At 37.5% G+C, this 12,182-nt stretch overlaps 1 protein-coding gene across 1 annotated transcript in view; it reads right to left on the bottom strand.

Annotated features, from left to right (window-relative positions):
- The window catches only part of LOC136765516 (cadherin-2), a 62,119-nt gene extending 50,282 nt beyond the window's left edge, over nucleotides 1-11,837 (bottom strand). The window contains exons 1-2 of the mRNA XM_066719592.1: nucleotides 11,629-11,837; nucleotides 8,512-8,620 (exon numbers count right to left, since the gene is read on the bottom strand). Coding sequence (XP_066575689.1) covers nucleotides 8,512-8,620; nucleotides 11,629-11,685 — 166 coding nt within the window. The 5' untranslated portion in view covers nucleotides 11,686-11,837. The remainder of the gene's footprint in view (nucleotides 1-8,511; nucleotides 8,621-11,628) is intronic.
- Between the last annotated feature and the right edge of the window lie 345 nt (nucleotides 11,838-12,182).

Below are 12,182 nucleotides of genomic sequence, written 5' to 3' on the forward strand. Positions count from 1 at the left end.
AGAAGACATCACATTTGTAAATTTAGAATGTTATACGATTTTAACAGCAAACATGAAAACGATACAACCGATTCCACATTTCAGTAGAAAGTTAAAAAAGCCACAACATAACTTAAAAAATAAAAAAAGCTTTCATCATTCAATCAAGAAATGCAGGAACAATATTAATGTACAAACTAAAACAAAGCACCTCAACAGTTAGGCTGACCCAAATGATGAACTTCAGCTTTTCATGAACCAGAACATGTGGGAAATCTAAACCTCTCAGCATTATTTTGCATCAGACATTTTTTTAATATTTTATCAGATGAGTCTTTTCAAAGACTTTTACCATAACTAGCTTGATACCTCTGCCAGGCTGCAGCCTAACTCTTCATAGATTAAACTACTTCATAGGCAAGACATTCACAATTTGTATATGCTTTACCTTACATGGCATTTGAATTTAAGACAACATTCACAATGTCCCAACATCACCTTTACTGTATGTTATATGCCTAATAAACATACAACACATTTTCACATGCCATCTCACCCAGATAAACGGATTAAGAACACTAAATGAAACAAAAACACAGAAAATACAATACACAAAACTGCCACAGTTTCTTTCAGATTATCTGAACTAATTCCTTAATGTATTGTACAGACTGCTTGTCAGCAATTGATTTATCCTTCAAATTTTTCAGGTCTTGAATTGCTCAGTTCCAGAAATATCAATTTTACCAGCAATATCTGACTCAACACGAACATAAAAAAAAACTCCACTTAGCAAGGTCACAACATACAGAACCCAGGAAACCAGAGAGGCCAATACATTCTGTTTTTAATATTGAGAAATTGATATAGAACCTTTAAGGAGTTCAGGTCTACCACAATTTTCTGAAAAATCACAATTAACATTAAGTGAATTGCTAGGACTAAAAATAGATAAGAACCAATTAAAAATGCATTGATTTGAAGATGAGAAGTCCTGCCTTTCCCTTAATTGTAAATCTGTACATTTCCTTCACTACTAAATCAATGGTAACTAGAAAGCATCTTGCAACCATCTGAATTATACAATATAATTGGACATTTGAGGACTATATATTTCTGCATTACAACCTTACAAGGAGGAACATCTCATAAAATGAAGGATGGCATAAACGGACATAACGAGAGAAGCCTATATTGAGATGTTAGTTAGGACAACAAAGTATAGGCCTGCTTTCACACTTCAGCAGCTAGAAGTCTTTGTGCAACTGAAGGAAAGCTGAGTGCCACATACTACCTAAGAAATACTACTAAAAAGATACCTAGTGCTCATGGGCTCCGGGGACAGCTTCAAATGTACCACACTCCAGCAACAGTCCAAAGGTCTCATAGCAAAGCCAACATCAGAATTTAAAGAAGAACAGGATCAAAGTACTGGCCACTACTAACATGTTCAGAACCCCTGCCTTACACAATGGTTTCCATTCTTTTGTTCTAACAAGAATCCTTAACTGGTTACTCATCATGAAAATACATTTCTTAAAACTCAGTAAGGCATGGCTATAATTGTTTGTGGTGGGTTTGTTCATTTTTTTCCCTGGCTTAATGATGCCAGATACATAGAGTTCCAGAAACCTCTTCAAAAGCAAAAATCTGAGCTTTAGCTGAAGCTAAAGAACAGACTGCCTAATGAGGAAACGAGCAGAAGATAATTCAGACGACACAATAAATGCTTTGAACACTGCCCGGTTCAGTGGTCAGCCAAAAGTGAACAGGGCCTTTTTGTAAACTAAGAATTCAGGGATTCCAACCAGCCATACGAAATCTATCATTGTGTTTACAAAACAACCATGCCTATGATGTATAAAGCACTATCTAGAATCTACAGTATGTGAACCAGTTGTTTAATAAAATAAACATTTTAATCCACAATGCTGATCTGTTTTCTGCTGACTGCAGGACAGAGGCTGTAATGAACACTGCCAGTTTTCTGCTGTGTCTGGGATTTAAAGAATGAAAATATAACAGCAGACGTGAAAGCCAGGTCAATCCTGCTCAAGTGCTATAGATGTATGGTCTTATTACATATCAAGATCTTGTTTCACCTTTCTTTACCTTTCTTGCAGACATAAAGGAAAGTAAAAGTCACAGGTACTGCATTTATATTCATTAGCAAGACCTTGGATCAGTAGGAATTATTTATATTAAAATGATGGCATTGCTCAAAAGGATGCTGATGTTTATAAAATGAATAAAAGAGCATTTTGGTGCCTTGTTCTTCTCTTTTGTGAATCATTAACAGCCTCTTTCAGATTTTTTTCTGACAGTTAAAACATAAATTGAAGAAACACACACAGTAACATCCCAAAGCAGCACACTAGACTAGGGGGACAAAGCATACATTTCAAACTAAAAAGTGCTTCTTAATGAGACTGTGGCACCATTTTGCTCTTTGAAGCTATATCTGATAAATGTCAATAAAAATCATCAAGAGGGAGAACAAGAAAAACAGATCAGGAAATACAGGTTTTATAGTATTTCCATCTTTTAAAATTGAAAACCAATTCCCCATCTCACTTGATAATTAAAATGATAGGCAATATATACAGTAGGTTTCACATAGAAAGGCCTCTGGCCACAGCTGTTGGCTCTTGCATTTGGAGCCAGGATCAGCCCACGGGTATTGCGGCCGTCTGTGTCTAATGGGCTAATTATATGCCAAGGACACACAAAAAAGCCATGGAAACCACTACCAAATATGAACGTTAGTCATATCCTCGATTGATAAGCTTCTCTTTTTTTTTTTTTTTTAACAAGTCTCCAAAAAGATAAGCTAAAACTGGGGGGGAGGTGTACTAAAATGTAGCCTAACGCTCTTTATCAGCTCCGCATTCCAGCCAGCTCATTGCTCTAAAATACAATCAGACAATGTACAGACATGCATGAGAAAGGACTAATGTCTAAAGGTCAAGCATGAATCAAGAACAGCCCCCATCTCCCATCACCATCACACCCTTGAAGCAACCTGAAACTTATAAGCACTAATGCAAATTCATCACAGTTGGATAAAGTGCATTTCAATATGCTAACATTTGCAAAATATGCTGAATGGATTTCCACACAATATCCTCCTCTATAATACATACTGTAAAGGGAGAACAAGTATTTTGTGTTTACAATGTATAAAGTTCAATATTTACAACTGTGCGTGTATATAGGCTACACACACACACCTTTAATCTAATCTAATTAATAAATTGGATGCATCTAACCCACAAATGGGACTACAAAACTATGAAAGGAAAGAACAAAACCAAATGAACATAGTTTTGAGACAGAGGTCTCCAAGAGGATTTACAACTCAAGGACCTACATATTTTACAACTAAGAAATTTAAGAAACTAAATCTTCCTTGAAAAAACTGGAGAAAGTGCATATTTACATATGACCAGTAACCCCTTTAAAGAAAAGATTTGTGCAAAAGGGACCTATAAGCTGCTCTGCGTAGCTCTGTACCTTGTACTCAATGTTTTACCGAGCACATAATCAGCTTTTAGATAAAATGGCAACCTCATTATAAAAACATGTTAGCTTTTTAAAAATAACCTACCACGGGATTTTAAGAGCAAGTCAAACAGGCCTACTACAAAAATAACACCTTACTAACTAGTACAGTACAGTTCAAATTCAGGAGCATCCATAGAACACAACAAACAAACACTGACACACCACAATAAAATTTATTGTGCTGTGTAATAGGGAAAAATACCCCAATCCTCCAACCCCCAACAGCAATGCTTAGCTGGGAATTGGAGCACAGACTTCATTACACTGTATTGATTAGGCCAAACAAAGACCCTGGATTTATTGATCAGCTCAAACAAAAAAAAAAAACCTGGCTACTAGCCAAGGTTGGCAAGGAACAATATACCAGTTCACCAAACAAGAATCTACAGAAAACATTGCCTTATTGAGGAGGAAAAAAGGATTTACATTTCATAGGGAAGGATCCACATTCAGGACATTTACCAAATTGTGCTAATTTTGTAGACGTTCATTCCCAACCCTTAAAAATAAACTAAGGGCTGGTTTTACAGACAAATTATCACATCTATTGGAATACCTAATGTTATTTTAGGAAGAGTAGTCATAAACTAATACTAATCAAGGTCTGTGAAATCAGCACTATGAGTTTTACTATACAGAATACAATAAAATATCCATTCTAAAGTAAAAAGCTGGTAGATTTTATTCCGTTACATCTTTAACCTTCAAACCCATGCAAGATTTGGCTTATCTGCTCAACAGAAATCAAGTTAAGGGCCCTATTTTTAAAAACTCTTTACTTATTAAATTTAATCCTCCAGCTTCAATTAAGTAATTAAGAAACCTAGTTGGAAATAACAAATTGACTGGAATTAACAAATAGCGAGCTACAAGTGTTCGTAACTCAGATTAAATGGTAGTCAGTAACTTTAAGCTTATATGCTTCAGTCAGTCATGACCTAGAAACTTCAATAAAGACAATTCAAACCAAACAAACAGTTTGTCAGATATCATCAGGCATCGTACACACAAAGCCTGAATGAGATTTGCTCTTAATACAGTTTATACATACAGAGTTCCATTACAGCAGAGGTGGATTTAGACTAGTTCAAAAAAACATTAACTATTCAGAAAATGTAAATATTGAGAACGTTTTCAATTTAATATTGAAATTGTATGAATTTGAATCTGATGTATACCTAAAGCACATTGTGTTGGTGTTTTGTGATGACTACGTAGGCGACCTATTCTGTAGCTGCAAGAATTCGGTGAACTCGTCAACCTACAAGGCTCTATGTGCCCCATGTGTACTCATGTAACAAACGATAAGAGTCTACAAAAAAACAACTGTAGTTGGTGTAAATGTTGCTACGGTCACCATGCTAAATGCAGCATTTGTGTACACACACATCCACAGAATTACAAACTTTTTTTTTTTTTTTTTTTTACATGAACAGTTCAAAAGTATCAATCTAGTTTATTTGTTTTCAGCAAAGGTATCCAGCTTTTAGTAAATTCCAATTGATATTTACACATGAGGCAAGAGATGAAAATATAATAGCCATGACAATGTTTAACTAAATATGACGCAAGAGTTTCTGTCCATGCCATGTAAGGCAAATCAATTATTTAGCTCTGCTTACTCTCCTGCCTAAAATGCCTGCCTTGTTTGCTTAGCTGATAAAAGGTAAGAGGAGCAGCTAAAAGCTGAATGTCCATTAATCACAGCAAGCCAGTTATTCATTTCTGATTCACTATTCAGTCCTTTTTCATCACAGGATGTACATTTACCAAACTCTGGGCACCATTCAGTGTATACCTGCTTTAAAGAAAAAAAAAAAAAATCACCCTACTCTGTTTAATTGACCAAGCACACCTAATTATCAGAATTGGAAACAAGAAACCGCTTAGTGTACAAAAAATAATAAAAAACAGGAGGGGGGAGCTTGATCAAAACTGCATTAAGTTCAATCAGACTTTGGTGCTTTTCATTAACATAGTTTTCACTAGCAAAGCTTTAGACATTGGAATTTTAAAGTCTCAATATACAAGTATTATAGTTGCCACAGTAAATTGTAATACTGTATGCAAAATCATGGATCACTTATGAGCATTTCTAAAGTGTCTATCTCAGAAAAGGAAACAAAATCCATCCTGAACTCTTGGGGCTAAAGCAGATCAAAACTTTGACTAGCACACAAAATTTGTTTAAAAGAGGATTCTACCTAATGCAAACCAACTAAAAATTACAAGGGTTATATTTATAATTTGTGATCAGCAGATGGGTAAAAACCTGTATTTAGTCTAGGCCCTTTTCTCCCTTTAAGTAGTACATTCAGAGAGGTATGCTCTCATGCAGTTCATTTTTCATCCGTGAAAAGTGGGAATTTAAGAATCAAAAGATGTTCCTTTAAATGGAAAACTTAATACAATAATAATAAAAAATAAAAACTTTCTCCAACTGATAAACAAAAAATAAACCATTTAGAGAACAGTACTTCACTCTCAAGCACGAACAACATATGTGTGTTTTATAAAATAATGCTTTGTTAGCAGTTTAGCCTACAGGAATAATTGCCATGCATTATCCAATAACTATAGCATTTATTGAAAGAAAATATCTAATATAAATAAAGACCCTGTATAGTAATGAATTGTTACACAGGAAATCCCTTTCAGCTTATAACAAAGTCATTGGGACATACCGAATCAACAGACTGTAGGATTGTCAAACTAATGTGTCCTGTACCCTCAAGCTCTGTAGGTGGCTTCCCATTAACAGATAGCAAACATAGCCTCTTTCCTGCTTTGCAAGTGAATAGCCCCTAGCTAGATAATCATTCACTCTACTCACTCACACTTTTCAATAAACATTGTCAAATTTGACTGAACAATTCCATTGAAAAACAATGAAGAGTTATTGGCTACCCAATAGCTGACCGTTATTTTGACCCATCTAACAATGCACCAATAACAATGCCATTGTAACAAGATTACCTTTCGTTTCCACAAGTTATTTGCTTGGGAAAATAAATAAATACAGGCATCTTTCAAGACAAAAAACAAAAATGTTTGATTGTGGGGGCATAATGATCCCCATGCTGATAATACCCCAGGCCTCTAGTCTTCGGGAAGGTCTTTGAGCAGAGTCCTTAAATCAAACCTTGAGAAATACTCTGCTATGAACATATTCACCAAGGCAGAAACAGTTTAATTTTGTGATCAATTATTTAGGATTCAGAACAAGGCTGAGGTAAACTTAATGGCTCAGCCCCACCCCTGTTCCACTCTGGTACATGTTAACTGAAGTGAAAATAATTTGATTATACTTGCACTCATTAAAATCAAGCACAGTGTTTCTAATAAAACATTCGAAGCCCAGGTATCAACCTAGTTGTGTTTACATATGGAGTCAAACTAATCACATTATAAAATGATCGTCTCTTTAAGAGAACTGAACCATTCATTCACAGATGAGATTTCCCTGAAGTGTATTACAAAAAAAGCCACCTAATGGGAAGATTACAGCGCCCAAAGAGCTTTGTTTTGTCACAGGAATTCAATCAAGAGAAAACAAAGGAAGACCAAGCTCCCAGTGGCCATGTCTCATCCTCCAATCAAAAGAAAATCCAGCAACAGCAAGACCAAACAGCATAGGTACCCATGTAAATGCCCCCTTGATCTCCGACTCAAACTCTCATCACACTGTGAAAGTTAGGCAGTTAGTGCGAAATTCAATGCCAATGGCTTCTTTTGTTCAGATTGTTCAATGCTTCTTCTCCACAACCCCCTTCCTACACTTTAGTGATACCTTTGTTTCAATGCTGGTTAGCAGAAACCATGGCTATGTTACATAGCTTTCCCCTGAAGTATACAAGATAATAGCACCACCTACCAATCCCCTGTGATAGCTATGTGCTCAGTACTGTACCTTCAATATCAGTTTTAACCAGGTCTATTTAAATCTATTTTCTACTTTACATTATGCTGGGTAATTGTTAGCACACTATGCTTCCTTTTATCTGCTTTTAAGGCTAATAGGCAGAAAATGATCCTGTATGCAATTACAAGATGGTTATGCTACATAATTAAGTTTACTTAATTAATACCCACATTGCATATGAAGATGCTTTACTTTCTTATTCTTTTTTAGATGCAACTCATACATGGTTGGGAAATAAGCAGCTTCATACAAAAATGTGGTGGAGTACCTAAACCTGCCAGACAATTGTATTAAATGTGTTTAGAATAAAATGATACATTGCCTTCTCAGGCCTCATTCTTTCACTTTCACATTCAAAACTATCATATCTTAAAAACAGTTTACCTGTTCATACATCTGTAATGATTAAACAAACTCTTTCAAGCTGTATCAAATCAGTGTACTACACAACCCTGGGATGTTGAACCTAGGTCTGTGACGCAGTGCAGGAAATGAGAAGTCTGTCAGCTTCTGAGTATCTGCTTACATTTCATGAGTCATGGTTTCAAACAAATAAAAGCAGAAGGAAAAATCTAAAAATCACATCTATTTAAAATCTAAGGTAACAATTCTCCCTTCAGATAACTAATCTTCACAGTGGCCTTCACACATAACACAGATTCTTCTTTTAAACCATCCCGTGATGAATAAAAAGAAACCATACATTATTTTCCCTCTATTCTTCTTTCAGCATTTTTGTCTTCTTTCACGATCCAATGACAAAACATTATAACCAGTGTTTAATTTAAAATGCCACATATCATTCACCAATAAGTTACATTAAAGGAATGTAAAGTAAATATTGTATGATTAAATAATGGCCTTAACTGATTAAAAACCAAGTCATTGTAAGAGGGGGAAAAAAAGTGTGTGTGTGTGTGAGAGAGAGAGAGAGAGCAAGCAAAGACCTATGATTTTTTTTCTTCCCCCTGCTGTATCTTGGTATTACACTTGCATTAAAATAAGCTGAATAAGTCAGTGTTGTTTAAAATGTCAAAGAAAATTACCATTTAGAAGAGGCTGCCCTTCCTGCACACTCTCAGGAACTGCTGCATTGTACACATCTTCTGTAAATCCAGGACTGCACAACTGGGATCCACTACCTTCGGTGTAGATCTGGAAAAATAAGTAGCAATACATTATTTTTCCAATTTCACTCCATATCGTTTACCCTTATTGTCTTGGGTTACGACTGAACCTTTGCTTATATAAAAGCATCTGTTGTTTTTAAATGGGTTGCAATTAGGATAATGAGGCCAAAGGGTTAAACATTTGCCAAGGAGCATGGCTAAGCACGAACAGGCTCCATTTGTTCAAGGAGGTCTGACAGTAACACAAGCTTAGTTCCTCTGATCACTGGACAATCTAGACAAACACCCATTAAAAGTCAGAAGAAACAGAAGACTGCAAATGGTTAATTAATGATAGAAAATAATAAACATACTGGCTCCGAAAATGCACCTTTTTCAAATGGGGGAGAAATAGGAAAAGTAAATGCTGAAATATATGCATGCATTACTTGCCATTCCAATTGTATGTTATTCCAATAAGATCTGAAGTTTATATGATATCGAAAGTTTTACAAATTCAAGCCAATCCTTTGAAACGTGGTTTGATGAAAGGACATCTTGCCTTGTTTGATCATTCTATTGAGATGGGACTTCCCTCTCATTCCCATGCAACAATGAAGCAGTAAAGCTTTTATCCGCTTTTACTGCTGAAGGCCTGCATCAATTTCTAGGATTCTCGAGGAACCAATTTGTGCAGAAATCTTTGTCATCACTCCCCAACCCCACTCGATTTAGTGTTTGTGCAGCGATTTCTACAGTACACCCTCACTTACAAAGACAGCCCCACCCAGTGATGATCAACAACCAGCCCAATGAAACATCACTACAAGGAAGGGTTATCCTTAGCTTGTGTTTTGGAAATATGGTCAAAGAAGCAAGGCCCATTTCTGATAGTAACAAAATGCATGCAGATTATTAACATTCAGGTTAACCCAATTAAAGAAGTGGTGTTGTATGTGACTAAAAAAAACAACAACAGCAAAGGTGAGAAATAAAACATTTTAGCCTGGTAAATCCAAATCAAACCAACTTTATTATTTTACCAGGTTTAAATGTTAAGCAGTATCATTTGGCATTTAATGCAAACACTGCCTCCCACAAAACTAAAAACACATAAATAAATGAGGTGCATAAATAATAACTTGCAGTGCATAACAGATTGTTAAATAAAATCAACAAAACAAATGGTTCCAATACAAAAAAAAAACAGAATGAGTCAATTTGTTAGAATTCAGCAGCAGCACATTTATGGTTTCAACAAAGAGCAAGAGGTGGCAACCAATTTACATACAATCACTGTGAACCAGCATTTTGCCAGCTCCAATTAACTATAAAAGGCAAACCCGACGTACTGTATTCCATTGTCTACAGTGTGAAGACAGTGTGCTGATAGCATATATAACCAAGTTACAACGAAAGTCCACAATTGTACAAGCACGGCACAATTCCTTAGGTGGCATAAATCTGATCTACAATGTTAGTCATTAGCATGCAAGCCCTCCTCCCCCAACCCCCTTAATCGCATTTCTTTGTGGGACCCTCAAAGAATGTGGTGTGAGAGTTCCAAAGCAGCGCGGCATTGTGGGTATCCCAGCCACTTGCCGTTTTCCATCACTGCGATTTAAACGGGAAAAAGGCGTGTTTAATGGCCGGGCGGACGGCAACGTTTAATACCGTAGCGATGCTGCACGGATTGGACATTTTACTGGTACTATGCAGCATAACCATACGCAAAAAAATAAGACCAGCGGCAGAGCATCTTTGTTTTCGTTTGTAAATGGGAAAACAAGATGGTTAACCAGCACTGTTAGTTACCAGCATGATCCGGGTTTTTTTTCTCCCCGTCTGAAAAAGAACAATACTTACACAAACTTTTCTTCAACTCGGCATTAAAGCAGACCAGATACAGTAATGGCCTAGTTTTGCGTATTTACATCAGCACCACGCCGACCCCGCCAGATGTGACTGTACACCCGGGCAATAACGCACGCCAGCTGGGGGGCATTTCAAATATCCACGGACGGGGGCTGGTTTACTTCTCCCCCCACTGCAAGGGCAACTAACTTTGAACTGAAACGCATAATAAACACTCGGGTCAACAGCCAGCACGAATGGTTATTAAACTCGTCCATTTCCCAACGGTCAGGACAGAGTCTAAAAAGTTGCCGATTGGCGAACAAAATAAATAAAATAAAGGTGTGATTTAAAAAGTTGGGGGTAGAACAAGAACAAAGCATGCAGCGAAAATAAACATTGAACTGTATCATACAAGCCTACCACCGGGGTGTATTGTATATGAAGAAACATTGTGTAATTCACTTGTTTGTCTTTTTTTGAGGGGGGGGGACCTACAGCTCTTCGCCATGCTTTAACGGGGGCAACGCATTGGTTATTGTAACCTCATACACAAACTATGAGTAATGTTATCGTAGTTCAGCCCTGTTTGTGTGTGCGTGACAAAAGACGAGTCGGAGGCTCTACCGACAGCACATTCATCCTCCACAGCAGACTAGAGATGTGGGACATTTCCAACACCACCGTACCATGGACAGTAACTCGCTCCGTCTTGTATCTTCAGTTTGGCGTTAATGTACACACACGCAGACATACGCGGGATATGCTTGTTCAAAATACCCATTCGGACGAAAACAAGCTGGAAATACCAGACGTTTTCATGTTACAGCGACTCGTTCAAATCGTGAACAAATCCTCTGTCCACGCCGGAGCACAGCGGCGACCCTTGCAGCACCAACACACACACACACCGGGCTGTTTGTTCAGGTCTTTCACAACGATCCGAGAGAGGGACCCGATTCAAAGAAGGAGAAATTGTACATTATATTCGCCTTTCAACGGGTTTTTGTTAGGTTTGTTTTTGTTTCTGTTAATCAAAGGTGGTTGTGTTTTCCCCTCTTCCTCCCCCCTAATGCATTTCACTGTAAGACAAGGCTGTCTGGCTGTAACAGTTTTTAGGCAGCATCGTCACAGAAAACAAGCACACGCATTGCCCAGCTCAACTCAAACACTGAATAAAATCGCAAAGAAAAATATTACCTGCAAAGCTGCCAAGAGCGAGAGCAGCAGCACCCCGGCGCCTCCTTTTAGGTACATGGATATTGCTTTAATTCCCCCCTTTAGGATTGGTATGTAATTGCTCCTTTCCTGGTTTGGACCGATGTGTGAACAATGTTGTTTAAAACAAAGGCAGCAACATGAAGCGGAGCCCTGCTCTCTCCTCCACTCTCCTCCCTACACTGAAATCACAATATGGTACTGAGGCTGCAACTCCCTTCACAGATAACCAATACCCGATCTCTCTTACACAAACCTCACTGTCTCTCCCTGCTGGTCAAATCGTCCATTTCACTTCTCAGACTCCTGGTTTTTCTTTCCTTTTTTCTATTTTCCCACTTGAAGGTCCGGAAGCTGGGGCTGAAATGACAAACCCCTCCTCCTTCCCTACAACAAAAGAAAATCTTCTTTCTTTCTATCCCCACCCAACCCCCCATACCGAAACGAGCCAGCAAAGTAGTGCCAGAGTAGGTTGGCCAGTTTGAAAACACGCATTAGTTCTTGTTTCCAAGAGTTGGGATTGCTTTGTTTTCTTG

Source organism: Amia ocellicauda, chromosome 2, assembly GCF_036373705.1.
Source record: "Amia ocellicauda isolate fAmiCal2 chromosome 2, fAmiCal2.hap1, whole genome shotgun sequence".
Classification (NCBI taxonomy): domain Eukaryota; kingdom Metazoa; phylum Chordata; class Actinopteri; order Amiiformes; family Amiidae; genus Amia; species Amia ocellicauda.